At 39.9% G+C, this 14,928-nt stretch overlaps 1 protein-coding gene across 1 annotated transcript in view; it reads right to left on the bottom strand.

Annotated features, from left to right (window-relative positions):
• Window positions 1-537: 537 nt before the first annotated feature.
• Window positions 538-14,928, bottom strand: part of LOC127584211 (glutamine--fructose-6-phosphate aminotransferase [isomerizing] 1-like) — a 76,536-nt gene continuing 62,145 nt past the window's right edge. Inside the window, 3 exon segments of the mRNA XM_052040817.1 lie at window positions 538-6,317; window positions 7,676-7,837; window positions 8,381-8,548. Coding sequence (XP_051896777.1) covers window positions 6,273-6,317; window positions 7,676-7,837; window positions 8,381-8,548 — 375 coding nt within the window. The 3' untranslated portion in view covers window positions 538-6,272.

Below are 14,928 nucleotides of genomic sequence, written 5' to 3'. Positions count from 1 at the left end.
TCACTTATATATGTAATAATACAATGGGCTACTAAAAATACTGGCTTAAGTTAATGGAGGGTTATCCAATGTCACTAAAAGTGCATTTAAAATAAAATATTTAGTATCTTTCCATCATGGATTGCAGCTAAAATTACGTCAAATAATTAAAAGTGGAACCAAATAATATTTAGACTGCCTTCCCTTGTTCTAAAACATCCAACTGATGCTGGCTGTTAATTGTGTTAAATGCATTAGCTATGACATTTTCCCATCTTTTTTCACACTGCCATTGTGTGCTAGACCAATGGCGTCTTTACATTGTGCTTGTTCTGAGAGGAGTTGAATGTACCGAAATTGATAATCCAATCAGTATGGACCAGAAATTAAATCCAGTTGACACAGGCTGCAGGCCACAGGCCAGGATTTAGCAAAGGCCCTGTAAAAAGGTGTTCGTGCATCTACTGGATGGCAGACAGTTCTATGACACATCTCACAATTTCTGTCTTAACTAGATCATGTTTGTAGCTACAAAAAAAAAGTGCAGAGCCGCTGAAAGGTGGTCCTGAAGAATATCTCTATATACTTTTATTAAAAATCATACAAACCAAAACAGTCTATGGTGCACACTTAAAAGATCTTAGTTGGCATAAGCAGTTTTCGCAGGAGCTAATCACAAAGACAGTTGACCGAGACAAACCAGATTAGCAAACAGAGGATTCTATCATTCCATTCACAGTTAAAACAAGCAAAGTACCTCCTTAAATAGCAGCTACACAAAGCTAAAGGTACTCTTTTCTTGTGTTATTCATCTGGTCATGTGCAATGTACAGACTATAGGGTGGGTGGCACAAGGGGCAATAAATTGTACCAATACTGGAGAAAACATTTTCATCAAACTTTATAAATTTCTTCACTGATATGTTTTTGATCAACCACAGCAAGGTCCTTAACCACTAGTGGAGTGCGTTAAATTGAAAAGTTTATTTGTGCCTTGATGTTCCTTAGGAATACGAGCTCTGGTCCCAGCATTCCAACTTCTAATGCCACCTCAAAAATAAGGAATGATTAAAATAGTTTAATGGATGTGAGAATCAGCATTCATAAAAAAAACCGTGGGTGTAGATTTTGTTCCAACATCATTGTGCAGTGAACCCAGTCTTACTTTCTGTAGACAAATCCATAAGGAGTTTAAACCTGTGGCAAAGAAAGGGATTTATAAGACTCTTGGAACATTTGTATGAGAGTCATGTTGGTGCTGGTGAATGGCACTCTCTCCCGGTCAAGTAGTGTTAAGTACTCCTCTGTGAGGCATAACAGCCAGATGCAGAGGAAAACTCCCTTCACTCTTCCCCAACAGTATAATTCCCCTCAGATTCAATCTCAAGAGCACTTATGTGACTATTGCACTTGTGGACAATTCCCATTCCAAATATCCTGCTCTCTCATATGAGCAAGGGTTCCAGTGCCAAGTTAGGGGCAGTTTTAATGTTGCATACACAACAATTCAGACTCTACAAGCTGACTTTAATAAGAAGATTCCCAAGGTAAAGTTGGAATGTAGTTAACTCTTGAATTTGGCTGTTTATGTATGCTGACAATTCTTATATGCCGCATTTGAACAGACAAGGAACAAACATTCTACATATTGTTGATAATAATCATCCGTGCAGAACATGATCATGTGTTATCCCATTCCCTCAGACCAGACCAGAACAATGACACTTATGGATTAATTACTCTACGTTGACCAAAATCTGTACAATTATTCCATTTCCCAACAATACCTCACATAGCAGCAGCGTGCCTTTGGTGATATTTACTTCATTACACCAATGATATGCAAATATAGTTGGGTTGAAATGCTTTCGCTCCTTGTCCTGAACAATACAACTGCAATCTGAAAGCTGAAGGGGCAGTCCAATAAAAGGTTCTAATTTGGCATGTGCCTCAAGGAGTTTTGGAATTTGGTGGGACTACCAATTTTAAATGCACCTCATTTACACCATCCTGTTCTGGTGTCTTTTCACATAATGGAAACTGATTTTTCATTGACTGCCAGTTCAATGTGGTATTGTTAACAGTGCATACTGCCCTTTCAGGTTAGTTACGTCTTGGAGCAGTGGGGAATTGACTGTTGGACCCAGAAAATAAGTTATATATAGACACACACAAATCCTTCAGAGTTTACTGTAAATTGCCATACTTGTCATTTTCACAGCCCTGTATTCTTGAACCAACCCACCAGTGCTGTGGTTCCCTACTTTTATAACAGTACCACAATGTTTCATGACATTGACAGCACAAAAAGAAACAAGTTTCTCAAATAATGTTTTAAAAATTGTGTAAATATTATTGCTTGTTATTTTGTGTTTGGATATAGTATATTTAGACGTAGTAACCAGAATACACAAATACATTCCAGATTGTGCACTGACATTCAAACTTAATCAACCACCTTGATCACCTGGGATATTTTTTGGTGACTGGAAGCAGGGAGTGCCTGTGGATTAGTGCATTGTTCTCGCATCCTTCATTTGCACAAAGACTTGACCTCATTTAGTTACTGGTCCCAACTCCCAAATTAACTGCTGCATATACTGAGCCAATAAGGCTTGTGATGAATTCTCTACAACAAACAATGCAAATCTTGAAAGCTGCCTATATATAGAACTTTACGAGTGCCTTTCTTAATCTTTAAGAAATTGCTTATTGTGGTTGTTGTGGTTAATGATGAATCATTGTGTTTCAATTCTGATGCTCATTCTGCATTTTACAATTCACCATACATTCCAGGAGGATGACATAGCCCCTAACATTACTGCAGTCACTGTGTTCTAGTCAGAAAGTTCCAAAACCAATCTGATATCTTAAAAGCTGGTTTAAATGCAACATACCCTAGGGTGGACTGTTTCTATTAGTGTGGAAAACGTGGTTGATTTTCTGACCTATATGGTGTTACTGCCTAGCCACTGTAGCTACCAGCTTTAGACACAGAGGAAGCCAGATGCTCAATCCCTAAAAAACAGGGGGGGCACAGCTCTTAATATGACTGGACTGGTGAAGGATTGCCTTGTAATAGTGGGAAGATCTGAATGTGGGTCTGAGTGGTGACTTTTAAACAAATCAGCAATGGGAGTCTACCTTCAGAAGTAGATTATCCTGCACTGGAAAATGAACCATATTCGTGTCACTCCTGAACAAACCACCTAACACAACGATGGGTTCAGATACCACACTACCCTGATTATAAAGCTACACAATAAGCATTTTTGCATGTAGTGACTCAACTTACAGGGAAAACAAATGAAAATTGGACTTTACCCTAAAACAAACTGATGGGTTGCTAAAAATATTCTTCATGCTGTCAGCAGGATTTTCATACCTTCATATTGCAGAAAATTACGGCCTCAGGCCCACTGTCTCCCCCGTCTCAAACACTTCATGGTGCACTTATTTATTATTCGCATGCAAGCTGATAGCAATCAAAATGAATTCCACTTCCACAGACAGAGCACTCCAAAGCAACAATCAAAACCATTCCTTTGACTGCATTCCAGGGTATAGGGCCACTGTGCCTCATAGTCACTAAGGTTGGGGTATCAACGCTGCAGTCACAATAAGAATTGAGCTACTGAATTTGAAGCAAAGGGGCAACAGACACTCATTGCATTTGCAGAGTTGATGACTCTGGTGTTGTGCGAAACACCACACAAAGAACCACACAGACACTTGCCTAACTTAACGGGTTAACCTGATGGCACCTTAACTTTAACATGGATAAATACGGGTCATTTGTCAACCTTGGGTATGGAAACAGCAACAAACATAAAAGCAGCACTGGATGAACTTAGATGTGTGAATATTCAACACTGCCACCCACCTGCCAACTGTAACCGACATTAATTGAGGACAGCCTGGGGGATGGGGATTGACAGTTTTAAGACAGCACAGAAACAGGCCCTTTGGCCAAGCTCATCCATGCCTACCTGCCTGGGTAGTCCCATATGCCTGCGCCCATATCCCTTTAAACCTTGCCTATTCATGTACCTATCTAATATTACTCTCAGTCAGGGACGGTGCTGTACTGCCTGCATGATGTCATGTAATTCTGCTCTTTGAATAAACTGCACTGTCTAATGTTCCCCCATTACATTTACAGCAGAAATTCACAGTGTCATTCAAGATGAGCTTGCAAAGGACCATCTGTCCCTGCTCTGCCACTAATGAACAGCTGGAAAGTGTAACAGGTTAAGGAGGGGGGGGACTGAAAAACACAATCAAGTGCATGAGGTAACTTTACAACAATATGGATTATAGGCTAATTCAGTAATCACTTCAAATCATCCAGTTATTGAAATTCTTGCCCACACTCCATTCCCAGAGCAGGCTCCAGCTTCATTCAATTTTATCCGGAAAGTGAACCAAACAGTCAAACTCATATGGGAGGTGAACTCAATGCTTGAAATATACAAGCGAATGCTGGATGGAGGTGGTGATGAGGTGGACAAGATGAAAGGAAAATTCTTCTGATCTGAGGTTCCTTTCCAGTGTCCCCCATCATTTGGATGCAGACACAGCAAACCAAACACCGTGTGGTATCCCAGACCAGTTTCACAGCGCTCTCACTGTACGAATATCCAGTAGTGTCATATCCACAACTGATTTGGAGCTCAGCAGCAGCTTGGGTTTTTCTACTCGACCCCTTTGAATATTCACATAAAAGAACAATACAACTAAGTTTTCCTTCAATTTTTCCAGTTTTGAGCGACATGTTATAAAGCCAGCGTCGATTGGAAAGGGCAGGCGCAGAAGCAATGCCTGTTAGCAGCATGTCAGAATTCTCCGTACTAGAGTCTGAAATTCTCCATGCATTTCAATCATACCATAATTAAGCAGCTATGGACAGAAGTCAAGCCTGCTTCAGAGTAGACTGACTCCATAGAAAAGTTATGCTTATCCAAGGAGGTAGGCAAAATTATCCTTGGACAAATTTTAATATTAAAATGATTGTAAAAGCTTGCTATCATTCAATTTTCATCCATTTGAATTTTTACTGATTCACATTTCTAAAGGAAAGCCATGGACTTCCTTAGATCACTTCCAACTTTGTGCCGCAAGCATTAGATTCATTGAAGAGCCCACTAAATTAAAAATCACAGTATAAAGTATTAAGCCATCATAAATAATGAATCATTCACACAGCAGGATCCCAGCTTGAGCCTAAACAATCATTGGTCAGTTTAAAACATGTGTTTCTCTCAACATTTTGAAGGAAAATATTTAACGTGGGGGAGGGAAAAGTGCAAGTGAGGGAGCTGCCTTCGTACCTCCTACAGCTCTTGCTATTTTCAACAAGTTGGTTAACTATAAAATCATTATTTACTACCATTTCAGAAGGACAATTTCCACTATGAATGTTCCATATTATTTGCAACCAGAATCACTGTGAGCAGCAAATCTCATCAGTTATCTGCAAAGCTGAAGCAATAGCCACAGACCTGTCACAGCGACACCAGGGGCAAAAAGTAATTTATGGTTTAGAACATATTTTCTTGAAGCATGTCTTTAGGTCCCAAGCCAGAGTGCAGCAAGATGGACAACAAGGAAAGGAGAGAAATAAATCAGTATTTTCAATTAAGGAGATACTCGTATGCAAGATGAGCAATTTGTGACATCATATGGTTCTCTCATTCTCGGTTGTGAGTTGTGATTTTCATCATTAAATTCTCAAAGCCAGCTCCTGTTCATTCTTGTTCTGTCAGTCTGTGCACAGACTGGGCATGAAAACACAAGAGTTCACTTCCCATCCCAACACGTGAAGCAAGCTGAACCCCGATCCCCTCCACAACCCCCCATTTCAGTTCACATCCACATGCTCAGTCAATAATTGGTCCAAACACAAAATTGTTGCATCACTCATGGACAAACGTTCTGACAGCAAGAGATAAGTGTTCAGTGCTCTGTACCTGGAGAGCTTCTTCCCCAGGAGACTAAGAAATGGCAAGCAAACAAATGAAAAACTAATCTGAAACCCAATCATAATGCTGACAAAAAAATATGCCAACAAAATAATGTAGAAAAGAGCCCACTGCGCAAGAACTTTCCCTCTAGATCTAATGATTCAGGGTTGGACCTGGCCCACTGTAATTGCACTACACTAAATATAAAATAGAAAGACCTATCCCAGTGGGTTTATGTACTTTAAAATATATAATAAAAAAAAGTTAAGAATGTTCAGGTTATAAAATGTCTTGGCCTTCTGCCTTTCATGTGGATTCTGCAGCATCTCGTCACTCCACAGTCACCGATTTGGCCAGGTTTCGGGGGCAGTCAACCTTTAGGAAGGAATGAAATGTGATTAGTAACTGTCCATTGGAGAGCCCCCCCCCCGTTGCCTCAACTCTCCTCCTCTCTTCTTCCAACCCCACCCCCCCACCCCAGTTGTCATCACTGGCTCTGATAGAGATGTTGTTTCACATTCTCAAGAATCCTTCCAACCCTCACTCAAGGAGAAACTTTAGACCTAAGAGGATCAACATGTCTTCCATCAAATGGATACTGAACAACTAAGGAGACACAAGAGCATGCGGATCCTGGAATTTGGAGCAGCAAACAAGATGCTGGAGGTACTCGCTGAGATTAGGCCGTAGTTCTTTTCGCTATCTTTCAGGCAGCATACGTGGAGGGAAATGGTCAGTCAACCTTTTAGGTCGAGACCCTTCATCTGGACTGAAAGAGAAAAGAACCAAGGCCTAACTTCAGATGACTACACGAGCACCTATCTGTAAAGAATATTGAGCAGCAATCTGGGTGGGAATCCTGCTCATTTCTCCCTCAACCTAGTTCACAGGCAATGCGACTAATCACAGTTGCAAGGCCATGCATCCTGTTGCCTTGAAAACATCTTTGATTTGGGATTTTAAGATCAGTGTATTAATGTTTATGCTATCAGATGACAAAGGGTTGCAAAATCAGCTGCTGCTTTTTGTTTTTAATTCCCATGCAGTTGTAAAATGCTTTGCTCTTGCTTTAATACCTCAAAGAACAGCCCATCTTGGGTGGTACTGATTATCATTACACAAGCAAGAGGACAGCTGTTCTGCACCAGAAGTGCCCCATCCACAGCTGTAAATCAACAACCAAGTTAAAAATTTATATCCACACAATATTAAGAATAGAAAAGTCTTGACGTTACACGGGCAAGAGTCATACACGAAATAGAAAGAGATACTCAACAATTCAGTCATAACTCCTCATGGGCTTAATTCTCATGAAAAGAAATTACTCTCTAACCCCATCCAACAGATGCCAATTGAGCTGCTGTGTATTCCCAGTACTTTGTTATAATTTCAGATCTTCATGCTGGACTTTTATCTCAAGATTATTCTTCGACTATTATGGAGCCAACCTTATAGAGTGGGATAGCTGGGGGTAATGACTCAACATGGTTTGATTCCGCTGATAATATATTGAATACAATAGCCAATTTAAAATTAACACATTGAGTATAAGCTTATCATCTTCACAACCACACAGGAACTAGTAAACACTGATCTTCAAGTAGGCTTCAATGTAATTTCAGGGCCTAAACATTTGTCTCTTCCCTTCCAGCATTTGAATTTCATGTGCTTCGGGAAGGTTATGCCAGGAGTGCAAGGGAATTGAATTTCACACACCATAAGCAACTACTCACATCAAATCCTCGTAGGACAGCAAGATGGAAGGAGAGAAGCTGAAGTGGGATGACACTGAGGATCCCCTGCAGGCAATCCACACTGTGAGGCACTTTAATTACCCGGTTAACACTCTTTATCGTCTCATAATCATCCCTGTCACAGATGACCACTGGTCGACCCTGAAACAGTAACACAATCACACATTGAACATATTGCAATTTCAGATTCGTTAACCTCTAACTAGTTGTCACTCTGTTATTATATTGATACTAGATTAATGCTCTTGTTACTTGCAAGTATTAATGTACTGTCCTGTGACCCTATTATCTCCCTAATCCTCGGTGTGTTAGAGTAAGACTCATTGCGCAGTGTCCTATTGTAACTGTCTCAGGATTTCAATATCGGAGAGGAATGCTTTTCCTTTTCCAATGAGGTGAATGATCAGTTCCTCTCTATTCATCAACCTTATAGAGGGACAAACTTTGTCCAGGACCTCAACTACACCCACCCAACTCTTCTTCACAGAGCAATGAAACATTGGCCACAACTTGAAATATCACAACAGATGATAGGGTCACTTGCTAATATCTCACCTGAAGTTTAATGTCAAGTAGTTACCAATTAATTATTAATTTTCTTTGCTCAGCCTGGTAGCCTCCTGCACTGTGAAAAAATCTTACAGGAAAGAAACTAAAATAAAGACAACTCGGTTAACACCGTACCTGCCGTGCAACTACTTGCTGCAGAGCGTTTTGGCACTTGGTATATGTGTGGTCCCTCATGATCACCATGATCACTGGCATCAACTTGTCCACCAGGGCCAATGGTCCATGCTTCAGCTCTCCAGCCAGGATACCTTCTGAGTGCATGTATGTGATCTCTTTGATTTTCTGTGAAAATAATTTTAGATACAATTATTTTAAATCTAAAATTTGCAGATGTCCTGGGGAAAAACTGAGGAAAGCAACAAACCAGATTTGCTCTACAAAGAGACTGCAGTAACTTCATGGGCCAAATGGCCTGCTTCTGTGCTGTAACAGTTCTATTATTCTATGTTATACAGAAATTAAGGTGTTCATCTGCCTCAAATGCCCCAACTTTCATTCCTTCATTTGATTTAAATCATTGAGTTTATAGTTCTGACTGATTTGTCAATGGCATTCTATCTCTTTCACATCATTGAGGCTTCTTCCCCTTCAGAATTAACTGGACCAAACAACATGTTGTACATCCGTATGTTAGTTGCTGCATCACCGGATGAAATCCTCCACAACAAACTCTAAACTCTGTTTTAAACATGATCCCTCCTGCAATTCTGTCAGTTGGTTCCTTCCCACAGTGAAAATGCCTTTCCCCAAACTCTCACTGGAAGATCCCCCACGCTGCCCAACAATGGATAAATTAATCTTCCTATCATCTGAGCAACCTCAGGACAGACAGGTTTTTCTTCAATGAGACTGCTAAAGATCTGAACCTTGATCAAATGAAGGAGCATGTTTGAGGCCAGGAACATAGCCATTTATCTGATACTGCCTCAAAGAAAATAATTGCATTGCAGCTTCCTCAACACAAAATCCTTCTCCTTTAGGGCCCAGGCAATAATCTCTGAAGGCTACAATTGAGTTTTCAATTTGAAAGGATGCCATTTTCTAATTTTATTTTTCTCGATAGATCCTTTTCTCAAGGTTCGCATCCTCATGATGTGACCCAGATTCCGGGGAACTACAACTGACATACAACTGCATTATTTAGCACTGAGTGAGCATCTATCATTGAGAGCTAATGTACATCAACCAAACTCCTCATAAGTCAACTTATGCAATTCCCAGTCTTGCAGGGAGACAAGATCACAGCAATAAAACTAACGTTTACAGGAAAATTTAGATAGGATTCTATTTCTAGTCAATTTGATTTTATTCTTTTTAGAGGTTTTGCAGGTTAAATATTTGGCTATGTAGAGATGTGACATTAAAATTTTGCATTCCGAACACAATATGCAAGGTTCAAATTCTTTACTTCCTTCACACATGGCTCCAATTGATTTTCTCTGCATGCTCAGTCAGAATTCATGACCTCTGGTGCCACTATAATGATTCCTTTCAGATGGCGCTTTGTCTAATTAATGGCAGCAGAGGCTGCTGAAGTCGGACCATATAGAATACAAGAAGCAAATAGGTTAATTATCATCTCTGAAGCTCACTGCGGAAGTAAAATTTTGCTTTTAATTTTCCCCACTTAGTTTCTGAGGAATGGCCTTAAAAGCAGAATTATAGTTTTGTAAATAATCATTTTCATCACCCAAGGGAATTAAAATGCCTTCAGCTGTCAGAGACTGTCTGGCTATGAAAGAAAACTGTTGCTGCCAACACAGTTTTAGTATGTATTTATCTGACATTAGATTCATATAATTGCAGTTTCAGACTAACAGCATTTGATGAAGCTGTCAAAAGTACTACCATTTGTTTCTAAGTAGTAATTTTATTTTGCTTCTAGCTTTATCTCTTTGCTTAACAGGGTGGCGTTCTTGGGTGCAGTTCACAACTAGCCCTCCAGTGCCATACCCAACTGAGCGTTCCTGGGGTCAGTAGGATATCCAAAATGAAGAGCTGGTCTTCACCCCCACCATCCCAAAAGGGAAGCGCCAACCAATAGCTGGAACACCAGCACACTTAGCCCCTTCAACAGACAAAGGTAACAAGACAAATTAGACTCACATTAATGTGGATTTTAACCAGCTCAATTTGAACTGACAATTGAACTTTCAAAAAATTAAATGTGGGGTTGAACAGGTCACACATTCCTCTCTGGTGAGTGAGGACTTTACACATGGTAGGGTGGATAAATTTGCTGATACTGGATTTCACAAAATTACACAAAACCAAAAGAACCAGATTCTGGCAGTGAATTTCTCACTAAATTTCTGTGGAGGAAACTGCCATTATCTTTGTCGTGATTGAGAGCTTTCTTCCCTCAATAAAGTTCAAGGTATTGTGAAAAGACTGGGTTAGCTGATGGGTGCAGAGAAGTGAATATTTAGGCATCTGTCCAAAAGCATCAAACTCTGCACTGGTTTTAATTTTCAGCCAAAAGGTCCTGCAATGTTTTGTGCTTTTCTTTTGTACAAACTCTGCTATCGTGGATTAGATTCAGTGCAGATAAATCAGTAATTCCAGTTCTGTCTACAATGGAAAACATTTCAGTAGCATCTTGAATTTTATAGCTTTACAACCTAGATCAGTTAACATTTTCTTCCCAGGAGATAATTTACTCCACCAGATTATCTGTTTGCATTATGTAAGGCTTTTCATATAGTACAAAACCAAATAATGCTAAACCGTGAGTTTGGGAAGTGAGATTGAAGCAGTAAGGATTAATGAAAACTTGGAGATTAAAAAAATTCCAACCATTTCAACGAAACATCACAATGATATGGCATAGATACATTGATATAACGGTTAAGTTACTGGACTAGAAGCCACATTGTTAGACCACTGATCCAGAGAGATGTTTCTGAATCCCAGCATGGTTACTAAATGAATTTGGAACTTATAAAGTTTGTCTCAGTAACAATAAACGAACTGTCATAAACACATCTGGTTCATTAATCTCCTTCAGAAAAGAAAATCCAGCCTACGCACGACTTCAGACATACCAGAGCACTCTTCACTGCCTCCTTACTTCAGGGGTAATCAGGAAAGGACAATGCCAGCAATGTCCACATCACGTGAATGAACCATGTTTTAAATATATGCAGTTTACAGCACATGCATCTTCTTACAATCTTAACTCCAAGAACCACTGCAGAATAATACTGCACGGGAGGTGACCATTTGGAACACTATGCCTATGCTGGCCCTTTGAAAGAACTCTTTACATGACTCATCTTGAATGTCGTTTGATAATACACCTGTTAAAAAACACTCTGATGTATAACAATATTCAAGATATGATGTTAATGCAAATTGTTATTTCTGTTGAACCTGAACTTCCATTTCAGGCCAAAGTGAGCCCCTCAATCAGGACTGGCACAAAATACAAATAACATGATACTTAGCAGCAAGAGTGTATAATTTGATTTTTTTTAGCCCTGGCTTAATTTTACTGAACAAATAGCAAGATCTATGCCATCACTAAGAAACAATTCCCCACCCTTATTATTAATTTGCACTTCCCATCGTGCAATGAGGTATTCCATTACAATTTGGTTTACAAATATCTTTTTTGGCATTATTTTCTTTTCTCCAAATTGCACTGGCTTTTATTCCATTTGCGTGAGGCCAGGGAACATCAATTAGGATGACACTCAATGGATCATCTTCGTTTACCATATGCATGTGTCTCAGTAAGAGATGTGACATAATCCTCACAAAACCCACTTCAGTGATAGCTTTTTCAAACTAAAACATCTCAATGGATAATGGGTCTTCCCTGCAAACACCAGAAAATTAAGCCAAGCTGAATTGCCTGTTTCAAATTTAATGTGCTGTTAAGTTGTTGCATTTCTACCCATGAAATTGGTTATCTTTGATATATATAAAATCATAGAAACGGGCCTTTCAACCATCATGTCTGTGCCAGCTCCTTGGCAATACTATCCAATAAACAGATTGTCTTTATTTAGTGACTGCCCGCAGCTCTGGAGTGTTATCCTCCTTTCCAGTAGTTATCTCACTCCCTTTTAAATTAGCTTCCACTGCCTTTCATAGCAGCGCCACCTAAAACCTAACAACTCATTACATAAAAAATACTTTCATCTCTTCTTCATCTTTTGACAACTAACCTAAACCCGTACCCTCGAGTTACACTCTCCTGGCAGACAAGTTCCTCCTACCTAATTCATCAAAAAGAATGAAATGATTCAATCTTTCCTTAACCTTCTGCGCTTCTCGCTTCTCCAGCCCCTCCACGTGAATACTTTCTCATTTCTATCTTTCAAGTAAATCTCCTCTGCGTCTTTCCCAAAGTATTGGCTTCCTTTCTGAAGAGTGGTGCCCAGATTCGGAACGCCCAAAACTTACTTTATTCCAGTGCTTCTATAGAGAACCACCAGCAGGATGCTCTTTATGCCTCTAATTTCCATGTCTGCGTGGAGGTCAGAAATGAGCTGGAGGTCAGATGCCAGCACATGTAAGCCCTTACTCTGCTGCTGGATGAGCCCAGGAGCAGATACAAATGGCCTGAGCTGAGGATCCTTTCAGCCTTATGCCCACCATGCCTTTTAATTTAAATGAAGTCACTGAATAGGTAAAGTGCAAATAAGTGGCTAGTTTCTCTTCCTAACATTATTAAACCTTTAAGTTCTTAATTAGTACTGACCACTTAAATGCATTTATCATTTTAAAGTTTTATTTTAATAATTATTAAAATAATTTAAATCCTTTTGAATGCCTCTGATTAGCAGAGACAATTGAGATTGGTAAAAAAATGCCCTTGACAAATTGTCAAAAGGCCATAGGGCAGGGCCATGGGCTGAGATGTGGTCACTGCCTGCAGATTGCTCCACTTCGTGGGACAGCCAATGGTAGTATTGCCTGGATCTCAACTGGATGTGCTAGAATGGGTGGAAAGTGGCCGGGTCAAGTACAATGGGGCACAATAATCCAGATGAGTTCTTTTCAGTGAACTACCAAGGTTTACCATGTATCTTTGCTTGCACAATGCCCCTAAACAGTGATGGATCCCGCATAGTTTATTTACAGACTTCTCAGCTTACCACTTTGAAAGATGTGTACATACACTGCAAGCTTCTCTATTCCCAAATCGCCAACGTAATTCCAGAAATAAAGATCACAGCTTAGGAGCCTACCATTGACAGCAAAGATTTCTTAAGCAGAAAGGATAATATGATCTGTCTTTTGTTTAAAACTAAACAAACAGCAACAAGTACAATGTTTGAATGCATCCTTATATGGAGCATTTTGACTGTGAAGTGGCATTCACTGAAGTTGGCACAGACAACAGATCTGGCCTAGTTTTGACTGATTATTGACCAGCACAGGACAACTGGTTAGGTGTGTCATATCTAATCTAAATTCTAGAGGATGCATTTATAGTGGTGTTGTTTCCCTAGTGTCATTTCTCATATTTCCTTTTCATAGGAAGAGGCTTTCTGGGGAATCTCACGCCCCCACTTATTTCTCTGTAATCTGTTTCATCTCAAATGCCTGAATCACCTACATCAGGGGTAATTTACAGTAACTAATTAGCCTATTAACCAGCACATCTTTGGGATTTGAGTGGAAACCAGAGCACTCAGAGGAAACCCATAGGGTCACATGGAGAACATGCAAACTCCACACAGACAGCACCAGATGTCAGGATTGAATCCAGGTCGCTGGAGTTGTGAGAGAGCGCAGCAAGTGTACAACTCTGAGGAGGAACACAACAACCAAGGCTGCTGGCTTGATAACCACAAATGGATGGTGAGGGACCTAGTTGAAGAGAAGGAGTTTATTTTTGGAAGTGTCTTTGCCATACCCTCTTTGACAGTCAGTTGGAATACACGACAGTTTCTTCCTACAATCAATTAAAAGCCAAACATCGTGAAGTAGTAATCTTTTTTTCTTGATTTAACCACTCTTTTTGCCTAACTACTTAACCTCCATGGTGTACTGTAGACTGCCGCATGAGTAGCGTTTATGGACTGCTTGCCTGTGCTTCATTGAGTGCCACACTATTTGCTCAGTAATTAATGTCCACAAAAGTTCTCTTTGTAAGTCTGGAGACTCAGTTTTTATTATGAGTGCTGACATTGCCTTCCTTGTTGTGGGATCTGTTCCTGCCTCAATGTCCACAGGCAGTTCTCAAACAATGCAGTCATTGTATGTGCTCTTGCATTTGATTACAGCTTCCACAACCAGCACCCTGCCAGAGATCTGCTCCCCTAACCCAGACTGGAATACAACCCATAAGGGAGGAGGGGTAGGGGAAGTTCAGAAAACATTTAACTTGCACTGCAAGCCATTTGCACTGAAACACTTAAAAAAAATTTCATAAACTGCAAGGATTTTTTTTTGACAATGAGTAAAATTCTGTTTATTTATGAATAAACTGCCATCAATCACAGAAACCTCTTTCTTCCCTGCTGTGAGTTCTGCTAAAGGGTGGCCTGGAAATAATTCTCAGACGTCATGTACCACATAAAATTTTGGGAAAATGCTAACAAGTCCCGACAACCCCGAATATCACCGCACTGGTTAATGTACTGAGTACAACCTCATCTGTCATTTAAAACTGACATCATTTAAAAGGGAAATACATAATTTTTTTT

The sequence above is a fragment of the Pristis pectinata genome, chromosome 29 (assembly GCF_009764475.1).
Source record: "Pristis pectinata isolate sPriPec2 chromosome 29, sPriPec2.1.pri, whole genome shotgun sequence".
In the NCBI taxonomy this organism is placed as follows: domain Eukaryota; kingdom Metazoa; phylum Chordata; class Chondrichthyes; order Rhinopristiformes; family Pristidae; genus Pristis; species Pristis pectinata.
This window is presented reverse-complemented; position numbering and strand designations above follow the sequence as displayed.